Source organism: Solea senegalensis, linkage group LG8 (assembly GCF_019176455.1).
Source record: "Solea senegalensis isolate Sse05_10M linkage group LG8, IFAPA_SoseM_1, whole genome shotgun sequence".
NCBI lineage: Eukaryota > Metazoa > Chordata > Actinopteri > Pleuronectiformes > Soleidae > Solea > Solea senegalensis.
In genome coordinates, this window is record NC_058028.1 from 18,780,276 (window position 1) to 18,805,306 (window position 25,031).

At 40.6% G+C, this 25,031-nt stretch overlaps 1 protein-coding gene across 5 annotated transcripts; it reads right to left on the reverse strand.

Annotated features, from left to right (window-relative positions):
* Positions 1 to 2: 2 nt before the first annotated feature.
* On the reverse strand, positions 3 to 24,631 carry LOC122773161 (clathrin heavy chain 1-like). Of its 5 annotated transcripts, XM_044031593.1 has the most exons (35): positions 24,193 to 24,631; positions 22,638 to 22,845; positions 22,196 to 22,198; positions 19,385 to 19,653; positions 19,006 to 19,167; positions 18,728 to 18,841; positions 18,004 to 18,177; positions 16,790 to 16,987; positions 16,192 to 16,392; positions 15,489 to 15,641; positions 15,257 to 15,379; positions 14,948 to 15,085; positions 14,660 to 14,824; positions 14,369 to 14,549; positions 14,089 to 14,252; positions 13,872 to 13,997; positions 13,596 to 13,738; positions 13,238 to 13,472; positions 12,936 to 13,058; positions 12,563 to 12,708; positions 12,178 to 12,361; positions 11,872 to 12,064; positions 11,569 to 11,726; positions 11,326 to 11,490; positions 11,075 to 11,182; positions 10,648 to 10,815; positions 9,113 to 9,262; positions 8,897 to 9,028; positions 8,580 to 8,690; positions 8,189 to 8,359; positions 7,836 to 8,057; positions 6,824 to 6,844; positions 2,947 to 2,984; positions 2,784 to 2,859; positions 1,677 to 1,740 (listed from the first exon to the last, which is right to left on the reverse strand). In XM_044031593.1, the coding sequence occupies exons 1-34, from the start codon at positions 24,232 to 24,234 to the stop codon at positions 2,829 to 2,831; spliced, it is 4,920 nt and encodes a 1,639-aa protein (XP_043887528.1). In that variant the 5' UTR covers positions 24,235 to 24,631; the 3' UTR covers positions 1,677 to 1,740; positions 2,784 to 2,828. The 5 variants fall into 5 exon arrangements, with proteins under 5 accessions (XP_043887523.1, XP_043887524.1, XP_043887525.1 ...); XM_044031588.1 differs by lacking the exon at positions 2,947 to 2,984 and having other exon boundaries at positions 3 to 1,740; positions 24,193 to 24,629; XM_044031589.1 differs by lacking the exons at positions 2,947 to 2,984; positions 22,196 to 22,198 and having other exon boundaries at positions 3 to 1,740; positions 24,193 to 24,629.
* Positions 24,632 to 25,031: the final 400 nt, after the last annotated feature.

The window sequence follows — 25,031 nt, forward strand, 5'->3', positions numbered from 1 at the left end:
GGTACAATTTTTAGACTTTTATTTAAGCTAGTATTTCCCTTTCAGTTAAGTCATAATGTTCCACTTATCAATGACAGATGCCCTTTATTATTAATATGCATGACAACAGAAAGGAATTCAACTTATGTTAGGGTTTAGATGACACTTTACACACACAGCTTAAAGCATGTAAGGAAGTTAAGTACATCAAGATAAATACAGGCTCTTATTTCAGACCATTCTTAACAAAGAACTGGATGTACTGAGATCTAATGTCTTCATCATAACCATCTAAACACACAACCTACAGGAGTGTTCATGGATCTAATCCAGCTGTCATTAAGTGAACAAAGGTTCCTCCACTCTGTCGTCTTCTGCCTCCGTGTTTGTTCATGTGGAAATGCTGGAGGAGACAGGACAGGGGAGTGGGTGGAGGACAGATGGGTGGGGTCTCCATCTAAAACTTTGCCATCAATTATGTTCACATCTGTACACACTAAAAACAAAAAAACAAACAAAAAAATAAGTAACGGTGACCGAGGGAAACAACACAACACCCGGCATACACGGACCTCAGCATGAGGAGGGTTCAGAGTAAATACATACACACACACACACACACACAGAGTACGGTTCAGGGTTTAAGGGCCCTGGAGTTTGGGAGCCGTGGTCCCTTCCTTGCACATACACGGACACAGTCTCACACAAGCACTGTACACGGCACAAGAGGTCACCTAACTACATGGAACCAAGAAGGAGAGCTAACATCTAGGAGGGTGGATTGTACAGCCCAGTATAGGCTGTGGGGGAGTTAAAATCCTTATTTCGACCATCAGGTCACTCACACTCTTTGTATCTCTGACACACACTCACTCACTCATTCATTCATTCATTCATTCACACAGTGACATACATCTGTATGCATTTAAAACTCCATAAAGCTACACGCCTGTGCAGAATATACTATCATTACTTAGTGTTGCTATCTATAGCCACTGAAATGGCAATAAATTGTTCAAATATTATATGTAACCTTTTTTTTCCTCAGAATATACAATGAAATGCATTATACAGACAAACGAGACAATGTAAGCTGTTCACATGTTCAGTACATCAAAAGTAAGAGCTTCTCTACATTAATTTCTCGACGAGTGCAAAATCCAATGCTCCTCCACCTACTTCAAAGGTTCTTTGCTGAGCTTTAGCAAGTCCACTTCTGCACAGACCAAAAAAAACAATAGTTAAAAAAAAACCATCAATGTAAACACCAAAAAAAAAGTAAATAAGTACTTATAAATATGGAATGTGAAACAACAAAGAAATATGTGGTCCAATTTCCTTTCAAACAATACAAATAAAAGTCCTTCATTGCAGGTAAATGTTTTCTTTTGTAACAGGACGATATTGTAATAATAATAATAATAATAATAATAATAATAATAATCATTAAAATAAAAAAAAAACAGTACTCAAAATGAGAGTGGGCTGTTGCTTGCTTGTGTCCTCTGTTGTGAGAAGAAGACCATGGGAAGCTGGTGAGGAACACAAAGAGAAGGAGAGATAGAAGGAAGGTATTGGGTCAAGTGGAAGTGGAGGTGGTGGTGGTGGGAGGGGGGGTGTTGTGGGTTCACATGCCGTAACCAAAGTTGGGCTGTGGCGGTTGGGTGTAGCCCGGTGCTGCTGCTGTGTAGCCGTAACCATAGGCCTGCTGGGGGGGCACAGGCACATTGGGCCCTGCTGTGAGCATGAGCTGCGGTGTGCCTGGAGAAGAAACAATCAACACAATTTGTTAAAATGATCATGGCAGTGGTCACTGACATGTTTCCATCAAGCAGTAAATGACGGTATGTTATGCTACTTACATTTCCCATGCATCATGACAGAAACCTGGAATCCTCTCTCTAATTATTATGGCACTTTTCCACTATACATTTCTAGCACGACTCGGCTTGGGTAACAGACACGTCATTTGCCATTACTATACTACCTCCTCAATGTCGTCATAACAACTGCACACAACTGCCGTGATGTCGTTTTTTTAAGCGTCTCACACACAAACTAGTGACAATTCTAAAGATTAGTTCAGTACTTCCCGCATGACCAGAGCACAGACGGCGTCTGACACGGTCACTGATCTGAAATATGGCAGAAGGGGTTGTGATTCAGCTCACGATCGCCGGCTTTTGGCAGTGGTGTTGCTAAATACCCCAGAAATATTGAGATTTTAGAAATGTTGAAAATTAACACCTGTTTTCGTGATTTTTACGTCTTCTTAATGATCTACAGTTTGGCATTGTTTGGTTCGATTCCTGTGTCAGACATTGCACTCAGGACTCTTCCAGTGACGACACTCTCTGCCAATCGGTGGCCGGCGGTCTGTTGACGTCACATTTTAGTATTGGCTCAGCTCGCTTGGAACCCCGCCAGAGCAGGTTCTCTTCTCCTGAGTTAATGGTCTCAATTACTAGTTTCAGGTCTACTTCAATAGAACATATCCATTTGGATGAAAACAGATGATAAACATAACACACGCTAGTGGATAACAGTGTGATTGACAGCTTTATCGTCCAACAGGAGCATGGTTGAAAAATCTCAACCATGCTCCATGATTGCGGAGTTTAGATTCTTGTGGGTGACATCATGATTGGTTGCCACTTGGGCAGCACACAGCCGTGTGAACACTGAATTTATTGGCAGGCTACACTGTATTGCAAGGCTATTAAAAGGTTCTGTAGGTTCTCTTGTAATGTCATGGCGACGACAGCGTCACCGTATCATCACTGAGATCAGTGTGTGGTTTTTACCGTAAACAATAGGTTGAGACTCTGTGGCTTGCTCCTCCTGTTTCCTCAGGGACTCGGAGGCTTCAAGTTTGTCCACCTGCAGAAAACACAACAATAATCCCCACGTCAAACCTCAGTTCCCTCAGTGAGAGTAAGGGCTGAGATGCCTGTAGTAAAAACTGACCTCTGGGTTATTTCACTGGCTGACAGATGGGACCATTCCTGACAGGTGAAGACGAATAAGTCCAGATTTAAAGTAAATTGGGCTGTTGCAGGCCCTCTATGAGGCAAAGAACTTAACACACCTAGAGAGCCATTAGCTAGTGGCTAAGCTATTAAGTAAAAAGCTGCTGATTAGTGCAAAGTATTAGGGATTAGGAGGGGAGACAAAAACAAACAGCTATTGGGTAATAATGGTCCCACCATCCAGCCACCCAAATCATCTACACTAACATGTTGAATATGTAGGGTATGTAGAGAACCAACCCTGTGCCAATCCGACCCGACTTATTAAAGCCACCATTTTTCCAAAACTTTCAAACCACTCGTTGGTCATTTTGGTATTTGAAGCTTAATGCTTAACATTTGGTGGTTGTTGTTACTGAGCTTATTATCCTGCTCTTTGTGAACAGAAACAATGCAATATAATAAGGATCCTGTGTCATTAATCTGAAAATGGGCTCATTCAATCAGTACTATCAGACCTGACTCAGGGAGCGATTGTGTGTATATAGCAGCAGCGCAGACTCAAGCGAGGGAAAGAGGGACTTATCCCATCAAACTGCCTAACAACCGGGTTTTTAGAACGGTAGAATTCACTTCGGAAAATTTTCATGAGCTCTTCTTTGCGTTTTCAGTTAAAGTCCCAACCGTTTGCAGCCATCTCCATTTACTACCCCAATGGTGCCATTGCCTTAGTCTGTGTTGACATAATACACATCATTTCCTGTGTGTGGCCAAACCACACAAGATCTGAACACTGCTATGCAAAGAAATACAGAGAGTCGTGAGGAACTGATTGGCTTAATCAGCATTGTGTAACTAGTGGTTTGAATGTAACAGACATTTGTTGATATTCAAAAGGGCAAAACTATTAGACTTTAGTTGAGAGTGACATTTGACATTTCTGTCAAAAGATTTTAATTAGAAATCTTGATTCTAAAAGAGGTGTTTTGGAACCAAGAGGACAGAGTAAAAACACTAATTCAACTTGAGCTTGAAACCTGCTTCATGTACCTGTGTGTATTCTACCCATGTAAGATAATACTAAGACAGAGACTGATTGTTTTAAAACACTGATATTGGTGTGTATAAAGTCTTTGTTGGAGTGACAGATTAAAACATAAAGTGACTGTTTTAATTACATTTACCATTTTTCTTTGATTTATTGCAAATTATTATTGAATAAAAAGGGGAATAAAAAGCCATTTCCATTATCAATTTACCCATCGGATGATTCATATTATTCATAGAAAGTCAGATGATCAAATATAAAATGAAATAAAAAATTTATTTTGGCAATTCATCCTCAATTCATTCCTACTCTTACCCAGAAGAAAACAACAACATTCAGTGTGTAGAGTAAGTTCACCAGGTTGGCAATGTTTTTGAGCTCAGCGCAGAGGCAGATAATGGGGTGGTGGGGTGGGGACAAACAATTCAAAGAATTAAGCAGCCAGTGAAAAGTTTCAGGTATGATCCTCAGATGTGACAGTGTGCAGTTTAAATGCATATGAAACTGTTGAAGGACAAAGGTAAATGATGCAACAGGACAGATTTACTTTCAGAGTGGTCTTTGGGTTCGGTTCTCTACATACTAGTTTTCCTACTACAGTCAGTCAGTCTGGTTAAGCAGGCTGTTTCCAAGAAAAGACAGGCTGTTGTGTTTGAAAAGGGTCAAGAGACATGCGGAAGCGGCAGTTTAGTTATTTTCTTTAGAAGAGTGAGTGAGAAGGAAAGAAAAGTAAGAGAAAGGTATATAGGTACAGTGAAGAAAGTGTGACAGAGGGTGGAGAGGATGCTTTTGTACAGCCAGATCAAGGTTTCCAGAAGCAGGCACAGCCAACATCGATGTCTCCTAGTCTGGCCAGAGTGCTACTGATGCTAACAAGGGAGGGGAAATGCATGCTTGTTGGTCGACATGTTAGGTTTTCTTCCCCAGAGAACATACCCATACTATAGATTATTTGCTGACATTTGAAGGGACCACACATATATAAATGTACAACCCTCTACAAACACGTTTTTATTTTTTTTGTAATTGTCTGTGTATCAGAGATAAATTCAGTAGTGCAAATGGACAAGGAGGAAAATGGGTCTCAGCAGAAAGGTCACTTCAGCAAAATAACATCTCACTGGCTCTTTTTTGATTAAGGTGATTAGGACTTACATGTAGCTGCAGTCTGTGCCACTGTTCACCTTCTGAAGTACATACGCCCTTGCATACGTTCCTTTTACTTGACTTTGCCTGTAACTAGCAGTTTCAGCCATTTTGAATGAAACAGTAGCTAAACAGTAGCTAAACACAGGTGTAATTACCAACATGAATGTTCTTCTCAGGTACAGAGCCTTGTATTACATGATTACTAACATCTGTGTTTCATGTCAAAAAGGCTGCAGTAAAGTGAACTGTATATTGATACTTCTTAACTGAGTGAGACTGATGGCCTGTCACAGACTGCAGCTGAGCTGTGTTACAAGAGAGTTCCACAATATAGTTTTAGTTTGTCTGTGAGAAAAACACCCGACCACAGCAGGTGATCCTGAGTGGCACTCTTCAGCCAGGCCTCAGCAGAGCTGATGGACATGCTGGTTTTAGTGAACAGCACATTGGGTTTGAAGGTTAAAGTTGGGATGAGATAGAAATCAGTAAAGATATTGCTGGTGGAGTGTTATAGAGCTCTTGGAAACATCCACCATATTTACTGTTTATAAGTACAGCCAGCAAAGAAAAGAGCTGCCTGACATATGCTGCTGGTTATATAAAGCCATGTTTCCACCAAGTGGAATGGTTTGGTTCGGTTCAGTACAGTATGTATTTATTTATTTTTTTCAGGAATAGTCATTTTTTGGCACCCTTCCCTTGGGGTACCAAAACAAAATAGTATGGTATGGTCAGGGTGGAGTGACACTGGCTCAGTCTGTTATCATAAAAAGCTTGACATCTTCTTGAGACAAGCAGAAAAAAAGAGCTACTTGATGTCCTCCGTTGTGTTGTCTGTTGTGTCGCGTTCGTTGTCATTCACACTATGCGGCCATCGAGCACAGCCCAAACCCCACCTGACCCAGGACTTTACCATTCTGAACCGTACCGTACCATGACAGAAACACTGCAACTATCAATGGACCTGAACAGCACAGCTTTCTGCCAAAATGGTGTTTTGGTTTCAATTCTATGACAGGATTGTGCAACGTCAACTGTCGGAGCTCTATAGCATTTTTCAGCTTACTGTTTTGGTTCAAAATGCACAGATTCCATCAGCTGTGGCAATAAACTAAAAATGTATATATTGTTGCTCCTAAAAATAGGAATCTGTAATTAAATGATATTGCTATAAGACGCTTATAGGAGGACAAATTAGCAGTTGCCTAATTTTTAACTCAATTATTAGCTGAGTTGTAATCATGCGTAACTCAATTATTATTTATCCAATGCATGACAGCTGCCATCTGGAACTAATGATGGTTACAAGTATGCACGTTATTGACATACCTGATAAATATGGCAAACCTGGCAGTGACTGAAATGTTAACGAATTTGTGAATACATTTATCAGTTGATAAATTCAAGATAGGCATAGATATCAAGTAAAACCAAAAGCCGTCACTGACACCAGCAAACCTAGCAGTTCGGAGGTTATGGTGTGAAGAGCACCACTCTAGAGTCTCGTGGGTTGGTAGGTGGTCTAGTGGAGATGTGAAGTTTACAATCAGAAGCAGCAAAGTGATATGGGGGGAGGGGGATCATGCGGTTTCTGCTTTTACTCCTCCAAACTACGGGCTACAGGACGGGGGGGAAGAGGGGTCAAAAAGAATGATTAGAAAATGGATTCGACTTTCACCTTTTCCTTTATCGCATCAACCTGGAAAGGAAATTCAGAGAGGCAACTTAAGGAGGAAAAAAAAAACAAATGGAAGTCTACCAAAATAGAAATTGACAAAGAGTAGAGCAAACAGAGGACTTTTCACTTAAAGAAAAATAAAAACCCAGAGAAAAGAGATAAGGGTAAAAATGCCACTTTTGTTACAAATGCAGACTTCTTATCGTGGTCGTGTATTTCACTGTGCTGGTGACACAATGAATAAAATGCAAGTTTGCAAGACTAAGGAAAATAATGCATTGTATTTAATGAATTTAAAGGTGAAGTTTGCTACAACAAGCACCAAAAGAATTGTCAAGCTAAAGAAAATACATTTTTGTGAATTCAACAGATCATATGAAAATCTTAAGTATTTCGACGCAGTAAATACTGCAATTTTTTTAATTTATTTTTTTTTACAATTGCTTCACTCAGCTCTGTGTACTGTGGGTTGTATTTTTTTTATCATGAAACAGACAAAAATGGCGTGACGAATGGCACAGCAGTTATGACTCTCCTCTGGGAGCACATTTGTACGAAAAAGTAGCTTGTGTGGATGGAAATGCAAACGAAAAAGGAAAACACCAGTGATGTGACGAACAGAAGCACAGGAAAATGAGCATGATTGGAGGAAAGAATAGATAGCACTGGCAGGACTTTTAACTGTAAAACTGTGAGGGAGACTGTGTGACATGGCCTATAATTCAATAGTATTTGCAGATTCAGTGGGTGCATCTATTTGAACAGATCTGACATTTCTACACAGAAACCATCAGCTTTGCAAATACTATTTTACACGTCGTCTAACAATAGGGGGAAACAACAACATCTAAGTGAGATGTCTTTACCCATCTACCTTCCATTTGTTATTTCACTGCAGTTATCTTAGGTATGTAAAGGTGTCTGTAACATTTCTGCCTTAAGACACCTTATGACACCGCTGTCTGCTTTGTTCTGATAGAATGCACACACTCTATATCGCCGGCTGACCCACCTTACTCAGATATTCTCTCATGACCTGGATGAAGTATGGCATGGAGAAGTCCATGATGTTGTGTCGCCAGGCCGTCTCCAGCACCACATCGGGCCGCAGCAGGTCGTAGCAGGTGAATAAACAGGCGGCGAAACACTCTTTCTTGTCTTCGTTCAGGAACCAAGCCAGGAGCTCTTCTGCAAGCTCTGTGTCTTTGGACTCTGATGCATACTGCATAGCATCCTGCAGAGAGTCAATCACAGGTCAATAAACTGACTCGGTGGAAAATGAACACTGGGGTGAAATTGGTGACATGTTTTATATCACTTCATATTAAGATGTTATACTAAAACTATGATTTAGTGGCTATGCACCTTATAGAGCTTGTCCTTCTTGCAGAGTTCAACACTCTGTTTCCAGCGGTTGTTGCCCTTGAACAGGTAGGCCGCAATCCTCCTAAACTCGATAAGCTCGTGCTTCTCCAGGCCCTGAGCCAGAGAGATGTTGTCGAAGTTGTCATACGCATCGATGGATGTGCGCAGCGCCTGGATATGAGAGGGAGGATTTATGATCCGGCTGAAAATGAAACTCGGTACAAACATTTATCCTGCTGGTGACAATTTATATTAAGTGGAGAACTGTGACATTTTGTGTCCTCTGCTAAAAGTTAAAAATTAAAACTCATTCTCTCGTTAATCAAAATGCTTAAAATTAGATTGAATTTTGTTATGACACACAGTGCAGTGGGCATAATTGAAATCATACCGCATAGTCTTCCTCAATAATGAAGAGGTTGTTCAGTGCCTCATTCACCGACTTGTTGTTGTGATTCTGGACAGACCTGAGATAAGGTTTCACCAGAGGCAGTTGTTTCACCTAAACAATGTAACAGAAAAAGAAAAAATCATTAATGTCAGTTTCAAGTTGTTTCTTACTTCATTTACAGCCATTTTCTATCAATTACAGAGTACTTCATATGAATAACAGTCACAAATAATATTACCCAATGTTACATTATTATATTATTCTTAATGTTACACTACTTTGATAAATGTTTATAGAAGGTAATATTGGACCAGAACCTTGCTGAAGAAGTTGACAGCGCGCGTGTGGTCCAGTCTCGGAGAGAGGACAATGAGCAGGTCATTCAGTAATAGTGGTTTAATTTCCAGATAAAAGTGGATGGCTTTGTAGTACAGCTCCACGTTGGCCACCTGAAGTGAAAAGCATATGTTGTCAATGAAACATCAGCACTGTTGTTTAGAACTCGCTATCAAAATAAAAGCTAGCGTTTTTACCTTGGTGACAATGTCTTTGAACTGGCCCTCCTTCCAGGCATCAGATGCGTGATTCATCATCGTGATGATGGCATTGTCATACTCCTCGTACTTGTCGTAGAGGAACACCAGCTCTGCCCACAGGTGGGCCTGCTCTGCTGCCCTGAGAACCTGACACACACACACACAAACAGAGTACACCATGAACTTTTCTTTGTAAACCTGTCACAAAGTGTACAAACAGAGATGTGTCCTAGTAATTTCACACTTTACACTACATCCACACCAGGGGTCGCTTTAACCGAATATTTTCCGTCATTGACCGTTTTTTTGGATGAGGGCCATCCGTCATTTTGACAGATTGCAATTCACACCCCTGACCACTTGGTGGAGAAGAGCATATTACAGTAATTGGCTCTTGTAGAAGAAGAAAAGTAGAAAAGAAGAAAAATGTCACAGCAGTTGAGTGTCAGAAGATTCTTTAAAAAGCCCAATAACGATATTGAGGTGAAGAAAGAGGGATAGATGAAGATGAAGGACAAACTCAGCCCTTGGCCTCGGCGGAGTGAGGATGCAGCAGCAAGGAGGTTGGGTGGGAGTACAGAGTTCAGTGGGAGCAGGAGTTCTCCTGGCTGGGGAGGGAGGATGGAAAAATGTTCTGCGACAAAATAAAGATTCCCATCAGAGCATCTGAGCATATTTTCTGACCTGGACACTGTACTCAATGCATCTCGCTATCCAGGTAGTGCTGACAGCGTGTTTAAGAGCTATGGACAGGAGGCTTTGGAGCGCGTCTGTGACCACTACGGGTCACAGACCGGTGCAGCTGATCCACTGGTGCAGAAGGAGCGCATACTGCAGGATTTCCTACCGCTGAAGCGGGTGCTTGCAGGATCAGGAAACCCCTCGTTCAGAGAGTCTTGCCGACTTCTGATCACTTCACTTGGAGAAATGTTCCCTGGTTTCAAAACTTTGGCTGAAGTGGCGCTTTTAATTCCAGTTTCCAGTGTGGCAGCAGAGCGCAAATTCAGTCTCCAGAACAACATCAAAACAGCCATGAGAAGTTGTCTGTCCAAGGAAAAAGTCCAAAACCTCATGACAATAGCCTCTGCAGCAGTCCCACTTTTGAGACATTTGATTACGCGCAAGCAGGCACGCGATTCAAGTCCATGTGGACCAGGAGGATAGTGTGAGACTGTGTGTTTAGGCCACAGGTGAACTGTTCATATTTCACTGCAATATGAACAATGCAATTGAATATGTCATTATCCTCATTTAAAAAAGTTAAGTGACCGGTAAAAATAGATTATGACGGGATTTTTATGACCCTGTCAACCTCTGATCCACACTATGTTAAAAAAAATGATAAGCGTCCATCTAAGTGTCAGGTGACAACACAACTGAAACTGAAGGCCTACAAATATTAGGGTAATATAAATGTCTTCAGAGCAGAATTTATGCACTTTTTAAAGAAAATAAAGTCATGTGGATGCAGCATTTAATAAGCTTCTGCAAACAACAATATAGATGTTTTGTTGTGATATTAAGTCGCCTACCTTTGGAATGTTGACACGGGACCAGAAAAGCTCCAGATGCTCCCTCATCTTCTGGGGCTTAAACTTAGAGTAGAGAATGGCCAGTTCGGTGAACATACCCATGTGCGCACGCTCCAGCCCGAGAGCAGCCTCCAGCATGGTGATCAGCTCTTCAAAGTAACCACGGTCCTGCAGAACACAAATTTAATAAGACCATCGGCAGCCCTTCAAACAAGAGATACTACAATCCAGACTTATAGACATCACAAGGGACAGTTCCGGTACAGACATTAGAAGTGCATGTCTTAAGTTTGATTTTAAAGCAAACTTAACTCGACAGTCCTCTGCACTAAATGCCTGATTCCTGAAAGTGTCTGTGTTTTGTCACTTCACATTTATAGTTACATTTTACATTTAAGCTTAACAATGTTCTTGCTAACCCATGTACCTGGTAGTAGTTGATGAGTTCTTCCAGTTCATCAGCATGGACGACAATATGTAGGCCACACATTTGGGCAAGACGGAACTCCTTCCCATCTACACACGCAAAACACACCTAAAAGAGCACAGGGTCAAATAAAATATGTTTCATATACATACATGCACAGTTAACTGCCATGAGTATTAAATAAGACAACGTTTTTTTGATAAGAAAACATGAAAAATAGTCAAGTGAAACTTCATTATCCCTCTCCTCACCTCCTTCCAGATGCGGGTGCTGTTGGCCTTGCGGGCTCCATCAACAGCTGCCTGATATTCTCCCAGGTGGACCAGAGTAGAGGCCAGACGGCCAAAGTTGGACACATTGTTGTAAAGCAGTTTGGCTGCCTCGTACATCTTCTCGTCATAGCACCGGTCACCCACCTGTAGGAAGGAAAAAGATAGCAGGGTCAGTAAAGTGTGTGTCAGTTTGTGTCTGTGTTCTTCCTTCTCAGGACATACTTGCTGAATGTGAGCATTATTGGGTCCGTTGATGAACTCCTCGAGCTCAGCCAGGCGGTTGGTCTTAGCCAGGGCAAAGATCAGCTCTGTTTCAACATATGACTCCCGAGCCTTCTTACGGGCCATCTGCAGAAACTTCACCAGGTCCTCCCAGTTTCCTGCACACAGCGAGCAACTCCCATGAATTTCATGAGCAAATCAATCCACAGTATGATCAACCATTAAAGCCTCTCATTTAATATGATACTCATTCACAATTCTAAAGATTTAAAGTACCAATATGACAAATGAAGTTCATCTTACCACTTTGGGCTGCAGCTTGTCCCACTTCCATATAAGCAGAGGGGTCGTCAGCCTTGATGTAAGAGTCAATGGCTTCTTTGACAAGACCCTTCTGAAGCTGTGCCTTTGCCAGCTGACTCCACACTGGTGGCTCATTGCAGCGCTCAGCAAATTCATAAGCTCGGTCCAAGTTACCAATGTGCTCAATCAGAACCTGGACAAAAACACACAGCATTCAGATCACACTGCATCAAGCTAAATAAAGCCGTTATGATGATGATTATAAAGTATAAAAGCTTTTTTTAAGTCAAGATATAATCCACTGACCTGAACAGCAGAGGTGTTGACATCAAATTTTCTAAAAATAGCAAAGGCCTCCTCAAAAAGCTCATTGCTAATGGCAATGTTTGCAATGTCTGGGGCATCATAGTTGTCCAGACGGTTGATGTACTCCATGACACGTGTCCGATCAGCTTTAATGGCTGTCAGGATGAGCAAATTCTGCAGGTTTCTGAAACAAACAAAAACAGAGTGAGCAACTATTTCTTATTTCCTTGCATGGAACTCCTGAAGATGATTGCATTTTAAGTTGCTTCAACAAAAAGCTATGCAAAACTCACGGTGCAAAAATTTGGCTTAAAAGGCTTTTAATGTTATTTTAATGTTTTAATGTGGAAATATCATAACTTCTGGATTCACAGAATCATATTACCTGTGCTCACTGAAGACGGAGTTATCCAGGACAATCTTCTCTAGAAGCTCGATGAGCTCATTGGGAAGGTCAGCGGTCATGAAGGCCTTGACTGTGACAGACACCTCCTCTGGATCCTGGGTCTCTGACAGAGCTGTCTGAACAACCTGCCACAGAAAGCATCAACATGCTGTATGTAAAACATTTGAGGTTTTAATAGTTTTACAATTTAAAAAGAACACAAATCTACAAGACAAGTTGTCAGTTATTTGCAGTATTTGCTGATGGTGTTACAGGACTAACATCCAATCTAAGGCACTAAAACTGTCAGAGCAAGCCAATTAAACTCCAGTAGCTCAGGAAGTTAGTTATTAAAAAGAATAAAAAGTCAAACCTGATCAATGAGTGGTCTTCTGTAGTTATTGGTCTCCAGCAGCACACTCGCCCACAACTCAGGGTTCTTACGACGTACAAGGTAGCGGGATAGACTCTTAAAAAGTGAGTTCTCATTGCACACCTAAAGGACAATATACAAAAAGTGAATATTTGAGGCAACACAAAGGGTTCAGAAACAATAATGATCTTAGTTTTTATGTCATAGAAGTGACAAGATTAACTGGTAAAACTAGGTATGAGTGTAGTTAATGTTGTTTATCCACGTTTCAATTTAAGCCCTTTTGGTAAGTTAATACTCACATGAATCAGTTCCTGGTCACACTGTCCTCTTTCATAGGCCACGCAGGCCAAGTGGGGGTCTCTCTTCTCACAGTACTTCCCCACCACACGGCTGTCATAGTAGGGGTTTTCCCTCAGGAAGCGCTCGGGGTTGTTGTTGCTGTCGATATAGATCTTCGCCAGAGCATTGTGGGTAGCAGGCTCCTCACAGCCTTCATGAATACGAGCCTCCAACCAAGGCAGCAGCAGCTTCAGTCTGGAAGAACGACGATTTGTTATGAGTCAAAATTCATTTTCTTATGTAACAAGATGAAGGTGCAGAGAGCCAAGTTAGTGATTTCCTATTATCAAGCTGTTCAATAAGTCCTCCTCTTCTTACCGGTTCCTTTTCTCAACCTCAGCAACCAGTTCATCAGTGGAGAACTGTCCTCTCACCACCATGATCAGGTTCTTAATCACATCCTCAGCGCAGTCTACATCCAGGAGCCCACCAATGACGACGGGCAGACGGCTTGGGTTCACCTGAAATTAATGATTGTACACATTCAGAAAAAGACCAATATCTGAGGAAGCCCAATGTCAAGGTCTTGCCTCAGCGAGACAGATCAGTGTTAAGAGACAAGTTTTCGCACAGAAAACCTAAGAAGCATTGTACCTTCTGCACGTAGATCTCAATGTATTTCTGCAGGCTGTTGCGGTACAGGTAAAGGACCAGGTCATGGACAAAATCAAAGCGGTCACACACGATGATCAAAGGTAGTTGGTCGGTCAGCTTGGCTTCCTGTAAAATGAAATGATAAATAGTGGTATTGGTTAATACATTCCAGCTGCTTAAACAACGAGAAAACTTAATAGTGAATTGGTTTCTTGACCTTGAGGAAGTTCTTCACGCGCTCAGGGTCATAGCAGTTACTCTCTCTGCAGATTCTCTCCACCTCTTTGATCTGGCCCGTCTTGCAGGCGGCCTGGATGTATTTAAAGTGGACCTCTGGATCCTGGCTGAAGTTCACGATGGAACCCAAGAAGTAGAACAAACCTTAAACAAAGAAACACAGGATCAACAGAAACTCTTTAAAATGCAACTTAAATGTATTGTCCTCTTAAAAATAAAACATGAAGGGTGGAATTTCTTGGCACCGATTCCCAACTTACCCTCAAAGCTCTTGAAAGACTCAAAAAGTTCAGTGAGGGACTGAGTAGTGAGCTGCTCATGGTACTTGGACGCCACTTGCACACAGATCTGAAGGTTCTGGCGGATGTTTGCAGACAGCATAGCCCTCAGACATTCCAGAGAATCCTCCACTGACAAGGAGCCAAAGAAATTCACCAGCCACTGCAGAGAAGCATAAATATAAAAAGTAACATAAACGCAAATACTTCAACCACCATCTTATAAATATTAACTATATTAATACATCTTATGCGTCGCAGTCAGAACTGTACCTCTGGGTTCAGCAGGTGTGTATGCACCACTGCACGCTTTATGTCATACAGGTCAGTGTAGTGCTCCAGCGCCCTCTGCAGGAGACCAGCTTTCTCACACAGCTGTGCCACATGTGCCCGATCATAGTGGGTGAACATCTGATTGCCCAGGATGGCATCTGCAACCTATAAGACATGATACAGGGGATAAAGAGATTTCAGTGTCATAAAAGGCTTTGCTGGCAGAGAACTTCAATGGGTGCTGCAGGAAGTTACATTTTTGAACAATGCTTTGAAATGTTTATGTACCTGTGGTGCATGGACCAGATTCATTTCCAGCAGGCGTGTCTGCAGTGGTCCTTCCATGGGTCTATTGTTTTTCAGGGCATCTAGTAGGAAGGATGTGCACTGCTGGATCAGGTTGTACTCCATGAACACATCGACTATCTGGAGACAAAAGAAAAAGAACCATAGATGTCAAACTCAAAAACCTGGATGACCATCAAAGAACTGTTTCTGGTTTGATTAGTGTAGAACAAGCAACACATTTCCTGTCACACAGATTCTCTAAGCATCACTGCTTAAATGATGCAAGATGCAGGTTTTTCTTCTTTTTACCTGTGTAATGTCAGCAAGTGGCTCTTCATCCTGAACCAACATCTGTGAGAATTGAAGTCCCTGCTCTGGACTGATCCGCATTACATTCCTCAGCAGAAAGATCCAGTCTGGTGTGTAGCCCACCTGCAGACAGACACAACACATCCTTCATTATCAATGTGATGTGCCATAACCATCATATTCACACATATTATAAGAAATGTAAATAAGAAAGGTAGACATGGTCTCAAACCTTCTTGGCATAGAGTACAATCTTCTGGAACTGACCGGTCTCTGCAAAGCACTGAATAACCTTATTGGGAACGTTGGCTCTGAGGTAGACACTGAGAGCGAGTGTAGGATCAACAGACTTCACCAAGTCTCCAAGCTCCTCAGAGCACTCAAGCTAAAAAATACATGAACACACAGTGCAGTCAGTGACTGAATCTTAACATAGCAATAAAAGTTCAGGACAAAGCAACAGAGTTAAAAAGTGGAGTAAATCTGAGGTGAAATAAGGAGGTGTAATTGTTAGGTCTCAGCAAATTTGAAAGAATGGAAATAGACCAATATGTCTAATGTTGAATGAAAGCACCTGTTCTATAGAAACAGGTTCTAAATGTAGTCTTCAGGCCAAGCTTAATAAAGCTATCACATGTAACAGAAACCAGCAGAAAAACAGTATTTGTAGAATTGGAGAAACTGGACTGTAATCGAAGTCCTTTACTTCAATGCCATTAAGATGTAATTGTACTTCCCTTTAAATTATGCAACTATTTCTTTGGACCAAAGTTTTAATGTTGTGGCAACTTAAGGTCAACTCTCACTGTACCTGAGCTCTATTGAGACTATTTTCAGATGTGTTTCTCATCTTAATATTTGAATGACATGGTGAGAAAACATATTTCCACAAAAAATACAGTTTCTCCAATAAAAACTCATCACTGAGCATATACCTTGTCCTCTTTCAGCCACTTCTCTAGTAGCTGCTTCCGGCCCTGCTGGAGGACTGGCCTGCACAGCTCCAAAGACTCAAACTTATTAAGCTGGCCTTGGTCCAGCAAGATGCCAAAGTACTGGAGCAGAGGAGATGTCTGGCCTGGTTGAGCTGGAACACTCTGGAAACGACGTATGGTGTCTGGAGTCCGCAGGATACCCTGAGAAGAAAAGATGGATAAACAAAGAGTATTAGTGAGATGAAATATTAACCTTTGGGCAAGGAGAAAATGGTTGTGTTCCGATACAAGAGGTGAAAATTAGCGACTACCAGGAAGACAAGCGTTTCTTGGTTTTTGCTATGCAAGATAACTTATCTGTCTAACTTACCATTCAGAAACAAAAGAATTCAAAAGTGTTTTTTTAACAAGGTAAGAAAATATAATAAAACATTATAGTTAGACATTACTATCATATTACAAGACTTATAAATTCAACCTCTTTTACATATAACTCTAATGTCTCTCATGTGTCTAAAACTGCTTAGTCTGAGCTTTCACTAAAACGGTGAGAAAAGTAACTTGGGTCGACTCAGCTCTCAGTGTGCACTGGCAGTACCTTGGGCGCATTAGCTGCCACCTTGGCAGCCTCCGAGTAATTTCCTGCTGCAAAGAGGGTGTTGAACTTGCGGGCGAACAGCTCCTCAGCACCAGCGAGGTTGTTGCGAACGGCCATGCGAAGAGCCAGGTCTGGGTTCTGGAGCACGTTAGTAATGTAGGGAATGATGTTTTCCTCCTCCACGCACACTGACAACACCTGGAGAGGGATATATAGATGCTTAATTAACTAGTGTCCATACTATTTTATTCCATTTACACATGACAACTCATAAATAAAGTTCACCGTTAAAAAAAAATTCCAAAAAGAATAATTCTCAACTAGGATCTCCTAACGTAATTCATCTACACATGCTATTCAATTTAACTGAACATTACATTACATTACATTACATGTCATTTAGTAGACGCTTTTATCCAAAGCGACTTACAATTTAATTGAGTACAATCAGCTAGGGGTGGAATCGAACTTGCGACCATTGCGAGTATGATGTCTTTCGCACAAAGGATACGGTCTTAACCACTGAGCCACTCCACCCCCAGTGCGCCTCTAATCACAGTCAAATTTTGGATGTTAGGATTTGAGAATACGTTTAGTTCTCTGTATGCAAAACTAGATTGTGTAGTCTGCCTGGGCCAATGCCTCCTGCTGTAACTTTCACACGTGGCCTGACACAGTTGAGGCTGGTACACATTTCCACACAGCTTTCCTCAGACAAGGTCACACCCAAGGACATGATAATACACAAAATAGACCAGACATACGAGAGGGGAAAAGAATCATGAACAAATGCCATAAGTCTTAGCTGTTAACTTAAACTCCCAGGGTGAACATTTTAGAATGAGCTTGATTACTGGTTTAATTTTTAATTGAGGCATGGATTTGGTGTCCCATTGCAATGAACTGCATTATTTAACTTAATACAACAGGGATCCTACAATTGTCTGGTAACTCGACATTCAACAATTATTCAGTCAGTTTTGATAAGAACTGAGGAATGCTAATGTCTTCAATTGAGGATGAACTTATTACCCTCACTTCTGACGAACAGAATATTTACATAAATATGCACCCGTGTCGTTTTGTGCAGCTATGACAATGTGTCACAGCCATTACAAGTGAAAATAACACTGATGCAAGATGACCCCTAAGGGGGTTAATCTCAACACAACTTTCATTCTGTTGGACAAATAGAGGAGTGTATATCTGAATACCTGTCCTTTCCTGTTGACTCCAATGATACCAGCAGTCGGCTCATGGGGGGCTGTGACAAAAATGGTCTCCCCACTGATCCTGTTCATGTAGATACAAGTTCCAGTCTCCAGGTCATAGAGGTGGATGTAGCCATATTTGGTGATGAGGAATACTACATCTTGCTTTGAGCTGATCTACATGCACAGCAAGAGACACAACAGTTAATAAAGTACTTCACTGTCCAATGCATCAACAATGAAGCTACTATTGTAATTGGTGAGCTAAATTGCTTGTGCTTTCAAGCCATTTTTCGCCAGCTGTCATAACACACTAAGATGCATTTTTTTGATTAATTTGTGCTATTTGACCACCTATTTTTAAACAGGGTTCCCACAAGTTGGTTCACATCAAATGCAAGGACTTTTCATTGATTTTCCAGGACCAATTGCCTCAAATTCAAGGACACATACCACTACTCGCTCATTGTTCTGCATGAAATCTCACATCAATGGCAAAGAGAGACAATGTACAGTGCCCACATCACCATTAGTAATTACAACTACATGAAGTAATGCATGTCTGTTTACGGCTTTTAAGAGCCTTGAAGGTTTTGTTTCAAATTCACAAACGTTTTAAGGGGAACCCTGTTAACAGTAAAATCTTCAAAAACTAAATCTGCTCCAGATTAAGAAAACAAAGACAAACAGACAGCAACTACTGGGTATGGGTTAGTAGCTTTTGTACCTGCATGGCCACAGGGAAGTCATTCTGGGCTTCTGGAGGAAAGAATACATCAACAGCTTTCTTTGGAAATGGCTGGTTCCCAGTTGGTGGGGTCCCCACTTCAATGATGTGCAGCTGAAAATAAAACAAACAAAAAGTAGACAAAGCCAGGTTACATGGCTGTTTTGAATGTATTTACTGAAATACAGCTGATATGAATTCTACATTTCCACTCCAAAAGTATCTCGATCTCACTCTTTGCTTGAGCCTGAGACATTTAAGTTGATGGTAAATCTTACTTTTCCTCCTGCCTGTCCTCGCACAGCAAAGCAGAACAGAGTGGACTCTTCAGTGTTGCCCTCCATCTTAAACTGTGCAAACCCAGCAGCATGCCCCTCGATCGGTTGAGACACCTTCCTGTCCACCGAGTACAGTTGCATGGCTCCGACAACACGATTTTGCTGAAGAGAAAGCAGACAAGTTAACCCAAAGCCCAATAATTCATTATACCTCTGCTTCCAGTACCACTTTAGGCCAATGATAATGCTGTTTCACTACATAAGCCTGACTTACAGCATTCAAAATCTTTACATCCACTATGTGCTTCCTTTTATGACACTTTACAAGGCATATACATGTAATTGTAACTGTTATCTATATTAGCATAAAGTAATTTACCTGTGCTGAAATGCCAATGAGCAGCAGCCACTTCTGTTTGGCGTCAGTGCGATAGTTAATAATCTGGCAGCCTGCCAGGCTAGAGTGACGGTCAAAGACTTTGATTGGCTGAGAGTCACCCTCCATACTCCAGTGGTAGACTGCGTTGTCTGTGACCAGGGCAACAGTGTTCAGGGAGATCCATTTCCAAAAGGTCACGTCATCAGTCATTGTGTGAGCCTTCATCTTGCTCTTCATCTCAATGTTGAAGATCTGCAGGGTCTTTGCGGCTGAAAATATTCAGAGCCAAGGTTAACACAGTGAAAAACAAACAAAACAATATTTACTAAAAACCAGTTTAGAGACTAAAGCTACCACACACACGACCCACAACAGACTTTGGGAAAAAAGACAGCATTTGTGCACACCAAAATTCCAATTGCTGGAGAAAGGTTGGAAGCTAGGGTTTGGACCATACCAAAGGAAAGTCACTACCAGTGTCAAAACAAGAGGCAAGACCAACAAAAGGGAAATTATTTAAGACGTAGATCTGCATTCATTGAGGTTTGATGCAGAAACACACTGGAAATAAGTTATGGTATAACTTTCGAGTGTCATCATCTTAAAATATTGTGATGCAGTGCCATAACAGTGTTTATATATTTATGTCAAATCAATTATGTCAAATCAAATCAATTCAAAGTCAGTTGAGACTGATTATTTGCAGCTCTTGTGAAAACGTTGACAAACAACATCTATAGGAAGGATTTTTACTATATAGAAACTTAGACATACTTCACTGAGCTGAGTGTGACACAGCATCAAAAACTGCAGCCACTTTTATTATATTCAATTATATTCACCATGTGAAAGATGGAGGCCAAAAAGTTGAACAACCTTTTTTTCGGATTGCAATGCAACACCATAGTGCAACATACGTGTAAAGGTGCAGAGTTCAGGTAGATTGATTTACAATGCAAACTAGGTATTGCTAGTGCGGATAATTCCTTATGATATATATCCTGTCATTTGAATGATGATTTATATGCTGCTTTAGGTCTGTTTTTAGGTCTCGCTTTGCAAAATTGCTACTACGGTATAGTTCTACTTTTTGTGCTTCTCTGTGACTCTCCACATTTTATTAGTACGATTACATTTTTGACAGCTTTTCAACCAAAACTTGATCAATTAGAGAAACAATTTCAGCAGAAATACATGGTGCCCAGTGTGAGTCAAAGTGAGGCTTTATGGCATGTGTCCAGCCCTCCACCCACACCACATTAGAGAGAAATTAAAGTCCAGACATGCTGTTACAGCTCTTAAAGGATTCACATTGAAATTTAATCCTAAAATGAGGGATGAAGGAATTGAGCTTGGGTCTGAATGCATGTTAGCAAAAGAAGACCACAAAGCACACAGATGGATGTAAGGATCGGAGGGATGCTGGATAGACAAAAATCACACCAATTCTGTTTTTCTCTTTCTTCTTCTACTTAAGCCTCACTGGAGGAAAACTACTCCAATACTTTGGGACCTGCGACAATTAGGCTCAAACGCTCCCAAAACCAAGCTAAACCCTATAAATAAGTGTGACTTATAATTAAAACAGCGTATGAATGATAATGTTTCTTATTTAAATTGAAGAAATGCTCTGGGTATAGTACACTGAAAAATACTCTTACCCATAAAATATATACGGTAAAAAAGAAGCAAAGAGAGAACGTACAATGTAAACTGCTATAATTAACACAAGTTATAAGTTAAAATTTGAAGTTTTGTGGAGGGGTGTGGCATGATCCAAGGAGGAACCAAAAATCTCTTGGATTAGATCAATTAAGGGAGTGGTTATAGGATTTTATTTTTATAATTATTAATGCTTCATATATAATGAAAATTGTTCATGGGTCATAAATTACACTTAAGGTACTAGACAGACAGACAAAAAACAAAATGATTTACCAGTAAACCACATTCTGCACTTTGGAAATGTCACCTACAAGTTAGTGTGATTGTACTGCCTCTGCAGGCTGATATTATGTATACTGATAAATAATAATAATATATTTGTTTATCACAATCCATTTAATTCTTATGCGTATCAGGGGCACATTACAGGAATATGTCCATAAACAACTATATAATATACTATATAAATACTAAAAAATGTTTCTGTTAATTTAAATGATCATCTTACTTTTTCTCTGCATGGTTTAGCACTTTAAATACATACATACTATACATTACTGCCAACCATTTTCCAAACCACAGATTTGTAACCTCTGACTATTCACAGATTTTCTGTGATGAGGGTGACACAAGCCTGAGAATGAAGTCTCATGAATCAAAACTGATGCACGAATTACATTATTCAATTTTAAATGAATATGAAATCAGTGTTACATCTGCCATCTGTGTCCTTTTAACAGAACAGTTTAACAAAACCTTAATTTATTTGAGTTAAGGTTGTTATTTAAGTTTTTGTTTTGTTTTTAACATTAACCCAGTGTATTCATTCACTGCTATAAACTAAAATATTAATTCACATTACTGGTTGATCAAAAACTTCTTAAATACAGTGTGTTTCAGAAAATGGTCAGCTGTAATACAACATATGTACTGTGTAGAAAATGGGACAAACACCCACACACAAAAGGAAAAAAAAAAAAGATACAGCCAAATAAGCTGCCCTCTTATTTTAAAACTATGCACTGCTCATGTTATCAAGATAAATCCAGGCATTCATTAAAACTACCATCAGTACTGTGCAAACATTTTAGACAGTGCATACAAGGTTACAGTTTGACAACTCATGATATGTAAAGTTCAACTCACCGTCTGCAAACATAAGAAAGCATTAAGAAATGAAAAAAGAGCAAAAACAAGCAAAATAGACAAAGCTTTCATGACAGCATGACATTTTAGTTCCTATCTAGTAATCTAGTTCCAAGTCTACTTGTCCTGGATTATCAAATTTCAAATGCATTATCTTGAAGTTCAGTGCTAAAAATTTAGTACTACATTTTTTGACAAACAAATGAGGTGGTCTACACATAAACATCAATATGAAGAGCAGGCTGTGACAACTACATAACCAACTGACAACACAAATATTTATATAAACTGTCCAATGCATTTTAAAGAGCACAATAGCAATGTATATGAGCATACTTTTTAAATCTATGTGGTTTTAAGAAAGACCTGGTACTCTCCTCTCTAAGTGGGACATTACTCTATGTCCTGATAGGACTAGAAATGTTTTTTAGCTTGTGCTTACCTTTAAGGGCAATAACTTTGCTGGCAGGGTTCATGATGGCGCTGTCTGCTGAGATGGGCCTGCGGATGGGATTGTTGGGATCGGCCAAATCTATGATGACAACCTGGGCCTGCTCGCCCACTTTCTCTCGTACACAGATGAACTTGTCGGACTCCATGGTCAGAGTACTGAATCCAATGTTGGCTGGGTTGATTCCCAGGTTCTGGAGCTGAGACGCAAATAAAAAATTGTTTGTTAGTAACAGCTTACAGTATAAGACATTTTCAACTGTGTTCTTTTTTGGAAGCATGAAGCAAATATTGGCGATGACCGTCCAAGGTGCCACTTCGCCCTATGTCAGGCACGACCCACATGCGTTATACGATGAATGAATGAATTAAGCAAATATCCTGGTTCAGTAATTATAGGGGCAGAATGATTAGGGTAAAATTTCTAATTGAAATTTTCCTGAAATTATTTGATTTATGGTATAATTTTTATTGGTTATAAAAGTTCAAGTTCCACATTCACTTTGTAACAGAATACCACAGGACGGAGCTTTGCCACATGATAAAAATCATCAACAAAATAAATAACTACACAATATTCTAATGCAAGGATAAAAACATATATATGACTGAACAGTGATATGCAGCATATCTTATAGTTAATCAGATATACTCCAAAACAAATCCCAGACTGCAGCCTCTGCTAGTTGTTGTTTGTGTTATTTCAGTTAATGTGACTATTATGTCCTGCACTGGGTTATAATTATACAACATTCAGGGGCCACCAAAATTGATGCAGGCAGTGAAACAGAGACTGCAATGCCATTTATGGCAATTATTTCTAGCTCAACTGAAAAATGTTGTTCATTTCATGGCAAAAAGGTCGTCCATATTACATGGTCAAGATACAACCGCTTTCTGTGGGTATCAGTCCTGAATGTAAAAATAACATTAGAAGACAAAGCACATTTAACAACCAGAGGCTGAGATGTATCAGCTAAATATTAACTTAATTAACTGTATTCCATAGAATATTATGTCCATGAATATGATAAGGAGAGGAAATATGATAGGTGGACCATCTATTTCACCTAGATAAGGTGGTTAACCGGCATCACTACGATCAACATCAGATGAGCATAATAGTGAAATAATAGTTGATTAAGGTCTCACACGATTCACTTCAAACATCGTTCACGACACCAACTGTCACGGCTAACTCGCTGCTGTCATTGCTGTACGCCGACTCTGAATGGGGCCATACATGTGCCAATACCGCGGCAACGGAACACCGAAGGTCTGCAAACATGTTTAATCAATGCCCGGTGTCTCCTCCCGGTGCTCGGTGACAGCTAACGTTGACAAACGGCATCGCTGAAATGAATGAAACCGCTAACCTAAAAAGCTAGCTGCTGTTAGCTAATCGGGGGAGGGGAGGTCATTCATTTGCTGCGGGTATTGACGTTTAGCTTGCGGTAGCATCCTGTCAAAAACGACGGCTAAGCCGGGAAAACACCAAGTAACGAGCAATGAGAAGTTCATAGAGCTTTCGTGATTTGCATACACACCTGCAGGTGCTCCTGGAAGCGGATTGGCAGGATTTGCGCCATGGTGGTTTCCTTGAGCTTCTCCGGAGTCCTGAAAATCTAGCCGTGCAGCTCGCTAGCTAGCTAGGCAGTAGCACCGCGCTAGCTACGACCTCTTCACTGTTCGTGTAGGTCGGAGCTGAGCAGTGAAAAATGAAAACCACGATTAAAATGTGAAATGCGCAGTGGTTTTAACCGCGTCTCCAAAGCCTGGAATCAGCAGAGTGGTGAAATGAGTCCCCCGTCTGTGCGCGCTTTCAGCACTGCATCGATGGATAGCAGTGGCTACGGCTGATCTGTCCAAAATCCGCAATGGCGGCGGAAACAGCTCAGAGGCTTCCAGTCCGGAAACATCCAGGCAGCACTGGAAGGACACTTTCTCTCCCTCGGTGCTGTTTAACATGGACCATTTTGATGCAATCAAAAAAATAAAAATCACTTTGATCCAAATAAAACAATTATCTCCGTTAATGCTGTCCACAGCCCTGATTATATTCCGTACTAAATCAAACCCTTAATTCGCCCCTGTACGTCAGTTCCGTTAGAATAAGAAAAAAAACTACTTGACAGCATATTTTAGTTTAAGTTTTGTCCAACTGCTACATTCCAAAAACATTTTTATAATTTTGATAACAAATACTATCGAATCTATTCGAACGTACAATTGAAATGTTTTCTTTATAGCCATCAGATCTGGGACCAGAACTTGAGTGAGATGACTTTTCAACTTCAGAAGGGGGACCATTAAAACAAATTGATTTAACCATTGAATATCTTCAGCAAGGCTAAATATTAGACCACTGTTGCTAGTGTTTTACAGC